Source organism: Parasteatoda tepidariorum, chromosome 10, assembly GCF_043381705.1.
Source record: "Parasteatoda tepidariorum isolate YZ-2023 chromosome 10, CAS_Ptep_4.0, whole genome shotgun sequence".
In the NCBI taxonomy this organism is placed as follows: Eukaryota; Metazoa; Arthropoda; class Arachnida; order Araneae; family Theridiidae; genus Parasteatoda; species Parasteatoda tepidariorum.
The window spans coordinates 60,184,631-60,204,235 of NC_092213.1; the positions used below are offsets into that span (position 1 = coordinate 60,184,631).

At 27.6% G+C, this 19,605-nt stretch overlaps 1 protein-coding gene across 1 annotated transcript in view; it reads right to left on the reverse strand.

Moving 5' to 3' along the window:
* LOC107443077 (terribly reduced optic lobes) overlaps positions 1–19,605 on the reverse strand; it is a 279,864-nt gene that overhangs the window by 106,613 nt on the left and 153,646 nt on the right. Inside the window, exons 3-12 of the mRNA XM_071186443.1 lie at positions 16,289–16,454; positions 14,907–15,076; positions 13,357–13,494; positions 11,537–11,689; positions 10,398–10,517; positions 9,398–9,520; positions 5,599–5,715; positions 4,183–4,299; positions 3,223–3,339; positions 800–925 (exon numbers count right to left, since the gene is read on the reverse strand). Coding sequence (XP_071042544.1) covers positions 800–925; positions 3,223–3,339; positions 4,183–4,299; positions 5,599–5,715; positions 9,398–9,520; positions 10,398–10,517; positions 11,537–11,689; positions 13,357–13,494; positions 14,907–15,076; positions 16,289–16,454 — 1,347 coding nt within the window. The remainder of the gene's footprint in view (positions 1–799; positions 926–3,222; positions 3,340–4,182; positions 4,300–5,598; positions 5,716–9,397; positions 9,521–10,397; positions 10,518–11,536; positions 11,690–13,356; positions 13,495–14,906; positions 15,077–16,288; positions 16,455–19,605) is intronic.

Sequence of the window (19,605 nt, forward strand, 5' to 3'; positions counted from 1 at the left end):
ATTGAGATCTAGAGACCCTAAAATAAAATAAACTTCATTTTTGAAAATCAAAAAGTCAACTAATCAATCAGCTAATTTTTGAAAAAAATATCACTTTTCAAACACTGAGTTTGGAATTCAGAGTAATCATATAGTTAAATTGCCCTTTGATGAAATAATAAGTCAATTTTAAGAATAAATTTATGGCTGTAGGGACAGCTAAAAAAATAGGGCTACATTATTTTTGCTCCAAAGATTAATATTTTCATGTTAAGTTGCCCATTAGCTAAACATTATATGTACTCCAAAAATAAGAAGAAAAAGGTAAAAATAAATAAAATAATCAAGAGCAAACTAAAGAAAAAATAACTCAAGCTTAAGGTATCAAAAGCATCAAAAATCAAAGAAAATAAATCTTAAAATATAAAGCACATTTTGATTTCTTCTCAACAATGGAAAAAAAAGAATACAAAAATGGGAAACATTAAATTTGTTATTATCACATTTAATATTCAAACACGATATTTATAATGAAAGACTGGAGTTAAAAAAGGCTGTAATACTTTTTGAAACATTTTCAATTCAGATAAGCTGCAAACTTTCCTGATGAGTTTTTATTTAATTATTTATATTTTAAAGAAATAAGATTCTAAATCTAATGTGACAAAAAAACTTAAAGATTATCAATTAGGCAAGTTGTTAAAGAAATAAATTGTTACACTAACTACATCTCCAAGGATTATTCTTACAGATATATTGTGTTTAAATGTTACATTAACAGCTTTCTTAAACTCCTATCTTAAATATTTATATCACTTACGACAAAAGCTCTCATCTTCACCATTGGGACAATCAGCAACAAAATCACATCTTTGGAAGAATTTAATGCAATCGCCAGAACTACTACACTGGAATTCATCTGATTTACATTCAGGGACGACACGTTCTTAAAGAAGTAAGAGGAAGCTTTGTGCACATGTTAGTTGAAGAAAAGCAACAGAGTGTGATAAATTAAATAAATGGAAAGCATGTTTCTGATACAGGTAATGTATTAAAAAAAATAATAAGAGAGATAAATTACATATATAAACGTCACTTGAATAAGAAATTCAACAGAGATTTAAATCAAGATGAAAAATCTCTTTTAAGATTGTGAAGCAAAGTGATAAACTATTATGTGGAATAAAATGTAAATTATCAGTGTGGAACTAAATTGCGAGATCAAAACAGTGATCTTTAAACTAAAAGACAGCATTATTACAAAAAAAAGCAAAAATGCTTGAATAAATAACTCAAAAATAATGGTCGGCTTGAAGTTTCACAGGTAGAAGAAATATCTGACACTAGCAGATATTATCTATTTCTTTAGCAGGAACAACAAGCAACATTAATTTTTAAGCCAACATCATAATTTTTTAACAAAGCTTGTAAGTTTCATATAGAGTATATGTTTTAGACTTTCCAATATTCAATTGTCACACTTTGTAAATACTGAATTTTGTAAGTTAGCAGCTAATTAATTCAAGAAATAAAGAACTAGATTATTGGATAATAAAGTTAGTTGTAAAAAATTTTTTTAGCAGTAAAATTTTACTGTTTTGGCTAGAAGCATGTGTGTAAAATGAAATCAAAATACAGAAAGCAATTTTTTTAAAACAATATATTTCTAGATTTTTCGATATTCACATAATTATTTTAGCATTCTAATAATAGAACAGGGTGTAAGATTTATTTAATATATTTATATAAATATTAGACTTTTTTCATTCCTCACATTAAGATATTTTTTTAAAAAAACTAAAACAAATTACACTAAACTAGTATTTTACCAATTAAAATTTTTATTAGGAAAGTTTATAAACATTAAGTTATATTAAATTATGCAGTATTTAAAATATTAATTATTTAAAATACTGAACTTCATGATTTATCATTTCAAAAGAGAATAAAAATCTAAAACAAAATATGCGACAATCATTAAATTTCTCACTGGAATTGTATAAATAGTTTTTTAAATAAAAGTTCAACTTTTGCATTAATAAATCTGATACTTGGAAATAGTTGTTATATAAAGATTAACTAAAGTAACTTAAAATTAATTGTTATAATGTCAAAATCAAACTTTTGCAATTAGTTCTAAGAAACTATTAGTCTCTTTTTTCTTAATGTTCAGAATGCCTAATCTCTCACGTAACAAATACAAACTATTCTTTAAACATGTATAAGCATAGCTTTTAAAAAAATGCATGAAAAACAAAGATTGCCCATAACCAAGATCTCTATCATAATTTTGATATAGTATATTGTTAGTACTGAACACTAACTAAAGCTGCATAGTCAATAAGTAATAAGCAAGTTAGTTCAAATAAAGTGAAAGAAAAAGTATCAAGGACCTGCTGAGTAATTATAGCTTTGAATACCTGCCAACTTTTACTTGGTACTATGATGATTTCTTTAAGTGGTAGAGAGATGACAATTGATTAACAATTCTTAGTTAATTTTTTATTATACCGGAATGTAAGCAAACAATTGCATGATAATCACATGTTTAATTTTTTTATGTGTAGTGGTGGCTAAATTCATTTTAACTTTTAAAGATGATACAAAATGCATGGATTATAAAAAATAAAAAAAATCTTACACAAAATTTGGGAAATCTGGCAGGTAAGACTTTGTAAGACTCACCATTTCATAAGAAATTTCAGTACTAACTACTCAATAAACTCAACTTTCAGCTAGATAAAGTGAGATTTGCTTTTGTTTTCTTCTACCAAATTTTTCAACAAAGACATCCCAAATAAAAATACCTTTGCTTAGATTACTCCATAGAGGCACTAATGAAATGAAATTTGAGTAAAACGAAGCATAAAATTTTTATAGCTAATTTATTTACCAAAAAAAAAAAGAAGTCAAGTAATGAAAATACAGCATTTTGTTGCTGCACCTCCTTTGTATGATTACAACTCGAAACTAAGGGGGGGGGGAATCTACTTTTGGTACTTTTAAGAAACTTTTGCAAGATTAAGAATTATACTATGAAGCTTAATGTAAAAACAGTGAGCTTGAGTTAATTTCGGGATTTTTTAAAAAAATTTCATTGAATGCAGCTGAACTATCTGTAAATTTTACTAAACAGTCAAACTAGTCTAATTCAACTTGCTTTTCTTTACATGCATAAAATACAGCAGATCCAAAAAATTTATTGTTACATAAATTGTTTAAATTAGGAGAATTTTTTTTTACCACAAGATAACTCATCTGATCCATCACGACAATCATATCTATTGTTGCATTTAAGACTGAGATTAATGCATTCACCATCTGAACAACGGAATTCATCTCTCTGACAGGTTTGGGAATCTAAAATGGTAAAAATATATATGTATGAACTACAAATTCACAACTTGATTTTTTTCACAAGTAGTATTTATTTTACTATCTAAAATGTATGTGATTTATAATTATTTTATTCATATACTTTACAAATGCTGTAAGTTATATTTATTTGGTAAAAACAATTTATGTAAAAGTCATTTTTCTTTCAAACAAATTACTACTTAAAATAAGATCTTCCTAACGTTTTATTTTATTTACTTGAACTCACAATCAACAATAACTACTTTATAATCCAACAGTGTATTTTAAAAAAGTTCAAGATAAAAAAAAATTTAATTTTCTCAGAAGTTTAACCAGCCCACCCTGTAACCTAAGTATGAGAAACCTAAGCAATTTAACTTGAAAATGGCAGTCAATGAAATAATGAATAAAAATTCGAAATAACATTAAATATAAGAAAGAGCATACAAGTTTAGCAAAGAAATTTCTGACAAATTTGCTACAAAATGTTTTCAATTATAAGTTTATTGGAGGAAGTAGGACATAACCAACAAGTTTTTTATTTATATTTTTTAAAAATTTGAAATATATATTTTTTTTAAATAATCAAAACCTAAAATTTTGTCGTGTATAAAATAAAAAGTTGCGATTAGATGCATTTAGATAAAACAGAATGAGCTAAACAGCTTAAATGTTATCAAACAAGATAATTCTTCAGTACCATCCAAACAATCATATTTTCAATCACACAACCAACACAAATTTATACTAGTTTTCCTAAAATTTATTTGAATTAAAATAAAATAGAAAACCTATTTTTTATTAGGTTCGGTACAAAACATGTCCTGAAATTTAGAAACAACCTACCACAAGAAAATTCATCAGTGCCATCTGTGCAATCGTACTTTCTGTCACAACGTAAGTTTTTGTCAATACACTGACCATCTCCACATCGGAATTCATTTGCTTGACACACTTTAGGTTCTAAATTTTAAGTAAATGCAACTTAAAAAATAAATAAAACTAAAAAGCAACAAATGATGCAAAAATAAAACACAAAAATAATAATAAAATAAATTATAAGATAAAGAAAAATAAAATACACCTATTTTAACTCAAAATTACTAAAAAAGAAGCATTTTTTCATGCATATAATCCAGATATATCTCATTTGCATTATACTGAAATAGATATAAAGAGTAAACATAGCATTGAAAAATAATTCTTTTTACCTTTTTCACTAAAGTGAAAAAGGATTTACTACTTGATAACATAATTGAAATGTTAGTGAATTTTACTACAGTAGGAGATTCCATAAACTACAATTCTTCATATACCACACTAGCTTTAGGGGTGTAAATAATGAAATTTGAGCTTAAGAAATTTCTATAACTAAGCAAGAACTATTAACTTTCTGCATTATTAAGAAGTTTAAATTTCAAAAACTAATGCAGAAGAAAATTTCAATTTTTTTCTGTAATTAATAAATACTTAAATGCATACTTTGTATTTTTCAAGCATTTGTAATTAAAAATTATTTTTAAGCATTTTAAGATTGATCTTTTCCATACCAATGTTGCCATATTTAGAAGGTAAGTGAAATGATCAATATAATACAAAATTTTATAAAACGCAATGCCTCAGGTTTCAAGGTTTGCGTTATAAAGATTTTTCACTGTAATTGATTATATTATTAGGTAAATGTTTTTACCACATGATCAGTATCACTTGAATTATCAGTAAAACATTGTCAGTATCACATTTGAAACTTAACACCAAACATATTCAAAAAGCGACATTCATTTATCGAACATGCATTAATTTGAAATGAAATTTTATAACAAAAGCAGAGGTTATTTATTTAAGGAATACAGTTTATCTAAAAGCCTTTATTAAACTGTAATCTAAAGACATATGTACATTTGTAGTAACAATTTATCTAAAAAAAGCTACCATTTAAAAAAATAAGCTTTAGAGTACAATAATTTTTTAGCTGAACAATATTTTATTATTTATGCTATAAAATCTTTCAAGATATAATTTTTTTTTTAACTTTAGACCGATTAACTAATTAAAAGAATAATCCCATTTCTATTGTGAACTTGTGTAGTTTTATAGATCGATGTTATTTAATACTGATAAATAACTCATCTAAAAAATATATAAAATTGATCACTAATTTTAACAGCTATCCCGAAACTTTATTTGGTCTAAATAGAATGCTTAGCTGACATTTATTTAGATTATGTACAAAACTAGTTCTGCAATTTAGAAACTACCTACCACAAGAAAATTCATCGGAACCATCTGAACAATCATATTTTCTGTCACAAAGTAAATTTGAGTTAATACACTGACCATCACCGCATCGAAATTCATTTGCTTCACACACTTTAGGTTCTAAATTTAAGTAAATACAAATTTTAAAATAAACAAAAACAAATAAACAACAAATGATAAAAAAATAAATCATAAACAAAAAAAGCAAAGAAATAATTTTTAAAAAAAACTCCCCTTAGTCTATAAGTATTAGGCTTTGAAATAAAATTAAGAAATTAATATATGAGTAATTATATTAATTATTAATATACATAATATATATATATATAGTAATTATTAAAAATTAATAAATATATAATAATTAATAAACATAAATGAGTTAAAAATAAATGAAAATTATTCTATTTAACTTCATTTAAAAAATATATGTAATGTTTATTAGAAAAATTAAATTGGTCATTTTAATTAAATAAAATACTAGAAACGAATAAGAGCCCTGCAGCCTAATATTACTCCGAATGATTCGTGCTTAAATCTTGAACTTTACCATTTAGAAATACAGATAGTGGTGTGGGTTAGTCAGCAATATCAAGAGAGCTTGAACATGAAAATACTTTTTCAGAAAAAGTTAAGCATATTGATTAATTATGGAAACAGTGTGTCAAAACGAATATAAAAATTATTAAACCTTATTAAGTATGTGTATGATACTTCAGTTATTAATTATAATGAAGATATTACACATGGACTACTGAAACAATTTTTTCGGAATAAAATAGCAAAGTTGTCATATTTTTAAATAATATAAAAAATTTAACTGTCCATGATTTGAGTAATATAAAATGGCTGCAGAGTTAAAAACATTTTCTTATTTTTGCCTACTAAAAGAAATGAAATCCTATTGAGTTTTTATTAATCAGCAATAACTATTGTGACGATTATATGAGTTCATATAATTATACAAGATTTTAATATAAACAAAATTTAAATTTAATAAAAAAAACCCTATTTGTTAGNAAAATAAACGAAATGTACTGGATGTTCACTTAAAGATGGGTATTGATGGAGGAGGTGGATTTTTAAAAATATGTCTTTCTGTACAATCAAATGAGTTGGACTTCGAGTGCAGCGGTAAGCGTGCTAAGTATGATGAGGGGATAGCTGCAAGGAAATTTAAGGATTCTGGAGTTAAACGTCTATTCATTCTAGCAGCCGTTCCGAGTGCACAAGAAAATTATAAGAATGTAGATCAACTCATTTCAACGTTGAATATAAATCCTTTCCATGGCACAATTGCAACCGATTTGAAGTTAGCGAATATCTTAGGTATAATGTCGCACAGCAGCGCATACCCATGCACTTATTGCTATACCAAGAAAGATGAGCTAAGCAGCTGTGGCGAATTGAAATCCCCCAAAAATGTTTCATCGTATTATACAAGTTGGCTGACTGAAGGAAAAGGTTCAAAAAACAAAGCGAAAGATTATTTCAATTGCATTCATCCACTGCTAATTGCAACTGTTGGAGGCAAAACATTCCTAGACATTATTCCACCGCCAGAATTACACCTTATGCTTGGTGTTGTTAACACTGTTTTCACGCTTATGTTGAAAGAGTGTGAAAATTAATCGCTGACATGGACAAAAGCTTGTCATGTTCAGCGTGAAATCAGACGAGGACGTTCTGGGTTAAAAGGAAATGCATGCAAAACACTTTTGGATAAAGAAGAACTTCTGCACCAGTTTGAAAATCTAGAAATACTGAAGTGCGTTAAAGTATTTGACGACTTCAAAAAAGTGGTTTCTGCATGCTTCGGAAATAATCTTGACCAAAATTTCAAAGCATGTATAGAAGCTTTCAAAAAGAGCTACATGGACTTAGGTGTCAGCGTTACAGCAAAGGTTCATGCAGTTTTTTTTCACATTGAACAGTTCTGTGACAAAAACGGTGAAGGATTAGCATTTTTTGGGGAGCAGGCGATGGAGTCCGTACATTTTGATTTCTTAAAGTCTTCCTGGGAAATTAATAAGGTTGCTGCAAATCACCCGGATTATTCTAAACACCTTTCGAGAGCTGTCTGTAGATATAATGCCTCACATGTTTAAATTGATGTAATTATAATTAAATTATGTTACATTTTCATATTTTATCAGCAGTAAAATGTTTAAATAATAAAAGTTTAATAGAATTACAACTGAAAAATCATTGTTATATAATTTTTTTCCTTTCTATTGATATAAAACGACGTCCGATTTTCCAAAATATCATACTTAGTGCGCAAAAATGTTCAAAGTGGATTTTTTTAAAAATCTCTCCACAGATTATCTTGATTTTTTGATTTTTATTATCTGTTAACATTGTAAATTCAGAATCTCTTCTAATTTTCTAGGTGTAAGAGCATTTTATTTAACTTTGGTTAAGGCGCACCGTGAGCTCTTTAGAGTTCAGTAATAAATTTTTTTACTGGACTGCCACATAGTGTGTGCAATTTAATTTTTGTTCTTCCCAATAACTTCACATTATTAGATTTAACAAAAGACAATTTAGAGGGGCAAATATTTTTTAAATAATTCATAAAAGGAATCCTCTGCAGATTAACTTGTTGCAAAACAACGAATATAATCCCCTTAAAAAAACTTTTTTTTACACATTACTCTCAAACTGTTCAGAGTGGAATGTTTTAATGTCAATAATGAGAGCTGCAGTGGCTCAAGGGATAGAGCGTTTGACTCCCAATGAGGTGACTTGAGTTTAAATCCCTGCAGTAGCTGGTTGACATGAATTCTGTTCCTGGCTCACAATGACCCTGGCGCTAACTTAAAATATTCTCAGTGGTAGATGGATCATAGGTAGAATCCCCTTGCCATCGGGCTAACCGTGAGACGTATTAATCAGTATGATACTAAAAAATATGTTTTCTAGAAAACAAGTTCGGTCAAAATATGTGGCGTTATTGTCAATATTTCTGAAAATCTTTTTAATGCATTGCATAATTTTGTCAAACCTTGTTCAGCTTTTATCCTTTATTAGTAAATATTCAGAATTTTTTCACTACATTCACAGCATTGCAACCAAATTATAGTTTCCGCTTAGATGACAGGGTTTATCGCATTATGTTCCAGAAAAACTTCCACAAATAAAAGATTTAAATGGCCTTATAAAACAGTCCTTTTAATTTAAAAGTCATAGCAAATATAAGATGAAACATAAGCTTCCAAACACACTACTCACACTTCTTTACACCTTTAACCTAAACAATGTCTAATGCAATCTTTTAAAGTCATTATTCTTCAATTCCATTAATTATAATTTACTCTTTTTATAAATGTTAAAGATTTTACAAGTAACATTACATAAGATTTTTTGATAATTCAATCTTTTGATTTTTAATAAGATTTTAAGGAACATTTTTACAAGTTTACTGTTCCAACTATCTTTTTATAAATCTATGCCTTTCCTGTAGTCTTTAAATTTTTTTAAAAAAATCTTAAAATATGCAATAAAAAATGTTGCTTTTAAGTTGTCAGAAAAATAATTAAAATATTAAATATAAAATATTAATAAAGAAAAACTTGGAAAACATTTTCAGGAATTTTAATTTGAAACTGAGTTATTTAACATTTTAAGTTGCATGATATTTCTTTCTACATCTATACAATGATTTTAATATCAAAACATTGTTTCATCGGAGCAGTTATTCTGTACATTTAAAACAAGAAAAAATTTAAGTAAAACACTAGGTTTTCAAACAGGTGTTCCCTTTTTAAAAAAAAATCACAATTTTTACTGTTTTGGAACATACCACATGAGATTTCATCACTCCCATCACGACAATCGTATTTACGATCACATTTAAATCTTAAATCGATGCATTGCCCATCGCTACATCTAAACTGATCGGGACGACATTCTCTATCAGAGGTATCTAAAAATAATGGAAAAAAATAATAAAAGAAAATAATAAAATAAGGCAATAAATAGGCAAAAAAAATGAACAAATAAAAATAAAGAAAGATAAGAAACTAGGAAAGAAATTAGTCAAAAACAGGATTCCTTAAGAATAAATTTAAGAATAAAAAAGATTTGGGACAAATTCAAAAATAAAATCAAAATTGCATTTTTAAAAAATTAATAAAATTTAAAGCAATAACTGACATTACTGCAAAAAATGCTAGTGTTTTCAATTCATTTTAAATTTCTTTTCTTGCCATGAAAATAAGAATAACAAAAAGATTTTAGCGACATCATATTGCTGAAAGATACTTTTGGTTTGACTCAAAAAAATAATTTTTTTCCTAATGAAATTCTCTATGAATTTTTATTTTTCCCACGAATAATTTTTTTCTAGTGAGTATTCATTAAAATTGGGAACTTACTTGACATCCGTTTTACATCTTATAACATTAGTGAAGTATAAGTACTTTTTACAATAACCAATTAGCATTAACTATTGCTAAGTGTAAGCAACAAAACCAATAATATTGAGCTATTAAAAATGAAGATTAGGAAGAGATAATAAGAAGATTAGATTATTGACGTAAAAGCCCAGTGGGAAATGTTTTTCCAAAGCTTGGCTTATAATCCGATTGCTGTGGTATAGTAAAGAAAAGGTCTTCCTAACAAATATAACAGCATGACATTCTCATAGCAATGAAATAAAATAATATTATAAATTCAGTGCAAGATTGCATTTAGGGAAATAAAAAAATTCAAACTTTATGAATGTCTCATGGACCTGGATCCAATGTTTACCTAAAGAAGATAAACAACCAGAAGAGATATCTGTAATAAAACTAATTTACCTGGGCAATCAAGCTCATCTGTTCTATCAGAACAATCTGGTCTTCTATCACATCTTTTTCTTTCTTCAACACATCGTGAGCCATCACATTGAAATTGGCCTGGTGGACAACTTGTAATACCTTAAAAATTTATGCATAATTTCATAAATTTTTTAAATAAATTTAATAAATTTCAATTAAAATAGAGAAAATTTGCAACATTTATCATTTAGTACAAAACTCCAAGTTGACCTGCATTAAATTGACCAGTACTAAAAAGAATAAAAAAATAATAGCATGAAAAATTAAGAAATGAAACTTATTACTGTTCCTTAATTAATAATTTAAAAAAATTACCTAGCTTTTGTGTAATGGCAGATTTGGAGAACAAGTTCATTCTTGGTGTAAAGGATATGAATTTGTGGCGTAACTACCACTACGATTATTAAACATCAATTCACTGGTATGTAAGACATGCTAACTTGATTCAATCAGGAGGTACCTTATAGACGTGATATGATCATGCCTATCTTGACAGTAATGCCCACTTCGATCTGGTAACGCCTACTTCTTAGGATAGTCCACATTGAACAGTTGATTTGCTACTTGTGACTGCGACATTATCCACCTCCTCACACTATTGCTGCTCAGTCTCCTCTCGATCATACACTATGTCAACCTGCATACACTCGACTGCTAAAGTCAACACAGGAGCGACTACGACCGTGAAGTTAATACACTCCGCCCCCCACAAATTTAAGTTTGTAATAGAGCTTATATATATGAGATATTTTATACAAGCAAATCACTTTTTATGACAATAAAATGTTAGAAGTTAAAAACTACAATTTAGAAGGTTGCACCAGTAAATACTAGTTATAAAATATAAATAGCGTTAAGCTTTTACAATAGATCTCTTAATATGTAACCTGGAAAAATGGTTTAAATTTTAAACATTATTAACTGCTTACCACGTATAAGATTCCTAAAATGTCTTCCAAAAATCCTTTATTCTCAAAACAACTGTAACTTATAGTAATGTAAACTAAACTTCAGAGCTTGGTTTAAAAAAAAAATATAGCAGGAATCATTACATATATTCTGGTGCTATGTTAAAACATATAAAATAAAATTATTGATGCAATACAATTAGAACATACCACAGTTAATTTCATCTTCCCCAAATGAGCAGTCTTTAACTCCATCACAAATTCTAACAGAATCTATGCAACTTCCATCATGACAAATCATTTGATTATCACTACGGCAACTAGGAGATAGATTTGACGGAACAGTAGAGCTTTGGCCCCGAACTGCAACATTCAAATTTCAAGAACTAATCTAACAACGCTCTTAATTTGGTTTGAAAACACCAGGATTTGAGATGGGTTTGCAAGGAAAGGTACACAGCAGCTCATAGCCAAACAGACGACAAGTGACAACAGCCAAACACAAAACAAAACACAGGAAAGTGAACTATACCACAGCACCATGGTTTATCATATTAAAAAATATTTCTTGATTCTAGTTTAGGCACCCAAGATGAAACTTTTGTAGGGCCAACATTTAAAAATTAAAAAATCTGATCTTTACCAAAAAACTTACAAATTATAACCTAATCTATTGTTCTATTTTTAACACACTAATGAAATTTACAAGTCAAAAATTTGCTTGATATTTTAAAAACAGTTTTTCCTCACAGTTTAACTCTTATTTAACATACTTAAATGCAAAAAATAGATTAACTAATGCTTAAAATGATTGGCAGATACTTCAACAATTACAAATTAGGAACAGACATTTAGAGAATGCAGGTGTGAATAACAGTACATAACAAATGAAGGTTGCACAAATAATAAACAGGTAACTTTGGTAAAAGGATAATACATATAAAATTAAGCAAAAAAATCAAAACAAGTGTTAAAAAAATTTAATTTAAAATCTAAACTAAAATAAAAATAAAAATTTCGAAAATCTTGGAATATCTATTCGGATATATATTATTTCAGATAACATAATATAAAACTAGTGAGCGTTTTGAGAAAAAAACTACACATTTTTTTTTAAAATTAATATGAAGACAGCTTTGGAGATTAAATATCATGTAACTAATAAAGAAACATAAAATAAATGTGACAATGTTTTCATTTTATAAAAATATAACAGCATAAAAACCAGAATTGTAGCAAATTAAATTAAAATTTGAATACAGTCTTCCCAACTATTGGTAAGCATTGGTTTCAGCCAACTGTAGTTGAATAAATAGGTTATTCTATTAATTAGAGAGATACTGTAGTCAAAATTAGTTATGATAACTCTATGAATTATTAATTTAAAATGATCATGATACTGTACATTTTCATGCATAACCAATTTGGATTGTTATGAATATATAGAATGTTTTTGCATTTTATGGTTTGCTTTTTCTGGTTTAATTAAAATCTTTCCTTTTTGCATTCATTGCATAATTAGCTCTTGATTTTATTGGAGCAAATAATGATAATTTTGCTGATTTAAATTATTCAAAATAATGCACGTTTTGCATTCTTATCCTCAACGATAAAAATTCTGGTAGGTCAAAATATTTACGAAGAATAATTTTTTTACAAAGAATAATTCTTATTTAAATTTTAGTATCTCTTTTCTAAGATGTTAAGCATTGAAAGACAACAAACAAAAATAATTTGGTTTCACTAAATTTTATTCCTATAAACACACATGACATTAAGCGGGATTGTCTACAAAAAATTTTTAAAAGGATTCATCATTCTTGCATTTTATTTTTTAAATACAAACTTTGAAAATAGACAATGTAGATTTCTCGGACAGGAAAAAAATTTATTCCACATTCAGAAAAATTTGATTCATTACATCTAAATTCCTAGTGTTTAAAATCTAAGCTATTATTTATGCACACATAGAGATCGCTATACATTGGCATCTTAAAATTACTTTTGAAAGTACATAAATATCTACTTACGGCAGCCAACTTCATCTGACCCATCTCTACAATCTTCTGTACCATCACATCGTTTTTCTATACTAATGCATTCACCAGACGAACAACTCAATTCATCAATGCGACAGGACTCAGGTTGTAAAGACCTTCCAGCATCTTCTAAAAGAATTAAAACATTGCAGAAATATTTATTTATGAGCACAAAAATATTTTTTAAAAAATTCATTTAAAAATGACACAAAATTAGATATTTCATGCTTTTCATACAGATTTTCTTACTGCTGCTCATTAATTATTAAAATTCAAATGAAATAAAAAATTTAAAACATGGAAAAATTGAAAGAATTTGTCCATTAAATCAGAAGAAGAAAAAAACTCTTACGCTAATTAATTACATTGAGAGTGTAATTCCCAAGAACTATTTTCATTCAAATCTTAGATTTAATCATTAAAAATTACATTGTTTAAACTTAAATAAAAATTAGGTTTTAAACTTAAATATTCTTTAACCATATTAATTTGGACAACAGAAAATTGTGAATAATAAAAAAACAATTTTCTATACAATTATCTTCGTGCAAAAAAATATTTTTGTGTCCCTTAAACATTTCCTGAGACATAGCAAAAATACCTGAGAAGGAAAATTTTTAAGAGTCCATATTCTTAGCCACTCTGTGTAAACTAATGAGACTATATTTTCCAGTCTGCAGTTATCTCCCATATTTTGGTTATTCTCATAAATTAGGAACAAGAATTTAAATCCATTGGAAAAAAAATTTTGATTCAAAGAGTATACAATTTTAAATTTGAATTTGAAACTTAAAATAAGGTTTGCACAAATTAATTAGCATAATGATAAAAGTTTTACAGGGGGCCCCTCTCAGTTTCTGTAATTTTTTTATTTTTTTTTATGTTCTTCTGAAAAACAGGAAAAAAGACTTAAAAGTGAGGCTTTCTAATAATGAGAAATGGTGATAGAAATTATAGAAAAATTGATTATTTACATTGAAGCTTCAAGTTACAGTGCCAAATCCAATGGGTACCCTATTCTACTGTTTAACCAGTATATAATTTAGGACAGCCTTTTGCATAATTAGGACAGCAATTTAGTATCTGACAATTCAATTATATGAAAGTCATTAAGACAATCCATTTTTTATTTTATTTTGTGCGTACTACTTAAAAAATCTATTAGATATTACTTCAACAAATTTATTTAATTGTTACACTAACGACTATAATTCACAACCAGCTAATTAAAGAGCTATAGTTTCTGAACATTAAAGTAAAGACTAAATCAACACTCACACTATCAATTATAAATTTTACAATTAGCTTTCAAATTTTGTACAGCTTACAAACTATTGCAGTTGAATAATTTATTTCTCAAAGAATCTATGGGTATTATTTTACTAGACAACAAAAGTTTAAAAAAATAATTTAAAAAAAAATTTAAAAAAAAATAAATAAAAAACATTTTCGAAAAAAGTTTCCCATGAAAAGGATATGCTAAAAAGACTTCATTTCAAATATTTTTAAATAAAATAATTTTTTCTACTACTTATACGTACCACCAAACTCTCGAACAGAGAAGTTCTCTGGAGAAATCGAATATCTTGCGATGGAACCAGATTTTATGGCATCTCGCAATACTCTTTCAATACTTGCTTCATTATCATTGCCAAGAGAACCAATATCTAATTGGACTAGAGCACCTCGGTCTCTTGTGGAATGTAGTTTTCTAAAATATTATAAATAGTTGTGTTATTTAAAAAAATTATAACAAAATTCAGCGTAATTAAAAATATTTCAATAAGTACCTTTTTTAGTACCTAAACAAGAGTCTGTGATAGAATATAAAGTATCGAACTGATTATAATTTCACATGTCTAGCTACATGAGGAAATTTACATCATCATTTATTTTTAAAGTGCAATAAATATCCAATATTATAAGGCAACAAGGGTAGAAATTAAGAAATTTTAGTAACTGGTCCAAAAGGCTTAAAAATTTTATAAGTCTGAACAAATTTTTATTTGTCAGTTTACAAGACTCTACTATTAAATCTTAATAAAAAAGTTAATAAATGAGTTTTAATGAAAAGCAATTTTTTAACACACATTCTAATCCATTCATAATAATTTATACCAGCGGTTCCCAGTTCTTCGGCTTGAAAACTAAATAATCAACTTTCTTTCAGTAGAGCCCTGACTTCATAAATAAAGTTTATTGATGTAATTGTGAACTGTCATTATTGTTGTGAATTGTTGTTATAACCTATAAAAGACCATTTTTAAATACTTAATTAGAGGTATGAAGATTTTTAGTTGTTTTATTATTAATAATCTTAAATTTTGTTTTATGTTCACAGGTAAATTTCCAGTCCTTGTGCTAAATTTAGTCTAGTTATTATTTGTTTTGGGTGTATACAAATAAGCTGAGTTGAGAGAACAAATGTTGTTGAGAGAAACATATATTCTTTTAAGAAAGATAATAATTTTATTTTGATTTGATAAGCCTAATGGGAAATACTAAAGCAATAGTTTATAAATGTTTTTTTCTTTTCTTAATCTGTTCAATATATTGTTATAAGGAATATTATATTTTCTTTCAAAAAGTACTTTTTGTATTTCTTTGGCATTTTCTTGATATAATTTCAAATTAAAAGATTAAATAAATTATGAATTATAGGTTGGATCTAAACATAATTTGAGGTTTAAAAACTCCTCGGTTATAAAAAGTACTAACTCGTGGTATCCCTTTAACTCTTCCACAAAGCCCTAGAGTTCCATTAAACACCATTATGGAATGATTTATGCAGTATACATAGTAGTCTAAAACACTGAAAAGTACATTCGAATTTCATACAGGGTGATAACTTATTTAGTCAAGACATTCAAGCATTGAAAACAATTTATGAAAGTCAAAATCAAAGAAGAAAAAAATGACTAACTGGAATGATAGAACTGTAACTGCCTGTTGGCCAGGAATTGTCCTGTAAAGTCCTTCTAAACCTAACGTTATTTCCTCTGCTATTCTTTTGAATTCATTTGAGGTTTTTTGTTCCAATTCAGGCTGATAAGGTAAATTTGTTATGGCAAGGCTGACTCTGAAATAAACTGAAAAGAAAAATTATAAAATATAAGTTAAAAATTGTTAATTATCTTCAACAGAAATTGTACAGAAATAAATATACATTCAGAAAAAGTCTTTGGATGCTTTTTAAAATTTATAAAAAGCCCCACAAATACAAAAATAATACTTTCTCAATACAATTTCAAATACAAAAATAATACTATCTTACCCAACAAAGCAGAGCCGTTTTTATGTTTATAGGGGCCCTGGGCCTGTCATTATCTGGGGGCCCTTCATGAGAAAATTTAGAAAAAAAAAATCATTTTGAATAATTTTTAAAAATTATTTTATTTTAAGAGTGAAAACATATAAATTAATTATAAAAGCTTATATACATTATTTTTATCGAAAATTTAAGGTAACAATACTTTTCGCACTTTTTGAGAGGTGAATCTTCTATCACATCATCAAAATCAATTTCCTGAAAGACATACATTTTGCTTTGCAGCTCAAAATCTTTAAGACTTCAAATGAAACATCAAATTATGAAGTTGTGTAGAAAATATGCAAGGAGTTAGAAAGAATACAAGAAAATACAGTTTGATTATTAGTCTTTTTTTATAATCGCTGTTGAAAAACTGACTCAATTTTGAGCCAATGTTTAACTACGTAGCCTTGAAATTTTAAAACCAATCCAGAAGACAAGGAAACTCCTGGATCAGTACTCAGAGGTATTGAATTATTCTGAAAACTTGGAGGAGTTTATGACCCCGACAGATTTAATGTGCACCAGTCACCATTTTATACATGGGTATTATTCGGCCGGCTAAATTCGAACTCCCATTCTCACAAACAGGAGTCCATAGCTCAACCAACCAAGCTATCGTGGCCAAATTATTAGTTTACTTTATAACAGTCATTGAACAGCCTACCCAATTTCGAGTTTACGACTACTAATGTTGAACTCCGTAGCCTTGTAATTTTGAACGGTTCATACAAGTGAACTTCGGGATAAGTATTGGAAGAAATATTTGCCGTCATGGAGGACGTTTTGATGGAACTAACCAGCATTTGAGTTACATGGAGAGTAAAGCCACAAAGTCTGATAGCAAGGGGACTCTAACCCATGATCCGCCTACCACTGAGGATATTTCACGTCAGCACTGTGGTCGGTTAAAGCCGGGTGTGGAATTCATATCTATCAGCAATCACTGGGATTCGAACTCGGTGCCCCTCATTCGGAGGGGAATGCTCTATCCCTTCTTGAGTCCTTCTTTATTGAGTAATAACTCTGCGGCAGGTACCAATTCTCCAATTTTATTGATTGGTACCAATTTTATTAATTTGCCTAAATTTAATCATCTTCAAAATGTAAATGGTCTTCTAGTTTTTTAAATAATTGTTAAATTATTAGTTTTTAACATGCATACTTAAAAATAACAAGAAAAACATTTTCCTGTATTAAGAAATAATAATTAAAAACTGTCATCTGCTGGAATAGAATCCACGATCACAAGTTTTGTGTTAGATTTCATAATCTTCAGCCCCAAATATACACACCTGCCTTGCGGATATTCTTTTAATTTTTTTTAAATATTTATTAATAAATTAAGTCATTTGAATACTTGACATTCTTGAAAAATGCTTTCCAAATTACCATTTTTAACATTTATAACAAGTATATTCAGTTTATTTAGAAGTAAACCATAATTCTGCTTATCTTATTCATTTTCAGCTTATAAAAATGTGTTTATAAACTGAAAATGAATATTCATTTAATTTATATGCACCAAAAATAAATTAAAAACTAGACTAGATATAACACAAGGACTGCAAATCTAACAGTCGAATATAAAACCTTATTTAAGACTGATAATGATAAAATGATGAAAACTCTACATTACTCTAATTAAATATTTTAAAAATAGTCTGTTTTCAGGTTATAGTGTAAGTAATTACCTTAATAAACTTTAATCGCAATGTCGGGGTGCCGCCGATAGAAGACATTTAATATATCAATGGAACACACTGTAGCTTTATATCAATTAGCAATTAGTTTTAGAATAACAATTATAGAATAATTATTTTTATTATAGAATGAAAGGTTTTAAAAGACAAATATGTGTTAATGTTTAATATTTAATCAAAGAAAAAACATATCCAATATTGAAATCTAATGAATAGCCCCTGATAAATTTTGTGACAAAAACAAATTGAATCCTGATTGATTTCCAGATTTTAGAAACACCTTCCAGTTTTACTATTCAATCAAATTGGCTTCGATGTCTTTCATCCCACCTGTCTCACTAGTGATTCAGCATATTTTGATATCATTTTTGTTTCGCACTTACTTAATTTGTTTGCGACAGTTATTTTTTACTACATTTTTGCGAGAAGTTTAAAAATATAATATTCAGGGCATAAATAGATTTTGTTTTTTTTACTTATATCATCCCCACCCACAAGCAACTGTCTGCTCTAAATACTGCGATAATATAAAATGAGATAGTCAAACAAAACGTATGGAGTTATTTAAATTCATGTTCAAAAGTATTAACTGTTTTTTTTTTTATTGACAATTTCGGTCATCTTTTAGGTATTTTAAACTGCAACATATCACATGAAAGTATTAAATATATCATTTTTACAATAAAGTGAAATAAAAAAGAATTCTGAACAAGATTCCTTAGGAACAGATATTAAATAGTCTCATGATCGAATGATGGAGCATAATTACTTTTTAAACAAATCAAAAACTCTTTTACCTTTTAAACTAAAAATTTGCTTATTTTTAAATCATTTATTAGTACTCGAATTGTTTAAAAAATGATATGACAACACGGCCGGATTATCCTATAGGCACACTAGGCACGTGCCTAGGGCCTACGAAATTCAGGGGCCTACGAAAAACTTGGGAGAAAAAAATTTATTGACCAAAATAATTTAGCTTTAAAAACAACAAGTGTATTTTGCACAAAATTATGAAGATACAAATAAAAATATAATATTTTTCGGTAATAAATTATTTTGCAGAATCTTATGATCTAATATATTACTTTTTTGCGATTTTTGGATTCAACGAAATCTTGTATTATGCTGTCGAATTCCAAACTACGCAAAATGTCGTATTCAATAGACATAAGTGCGAGCGATGCCAAACGATCTTGATTCATTGTTGAACGCAAATAATTTTTT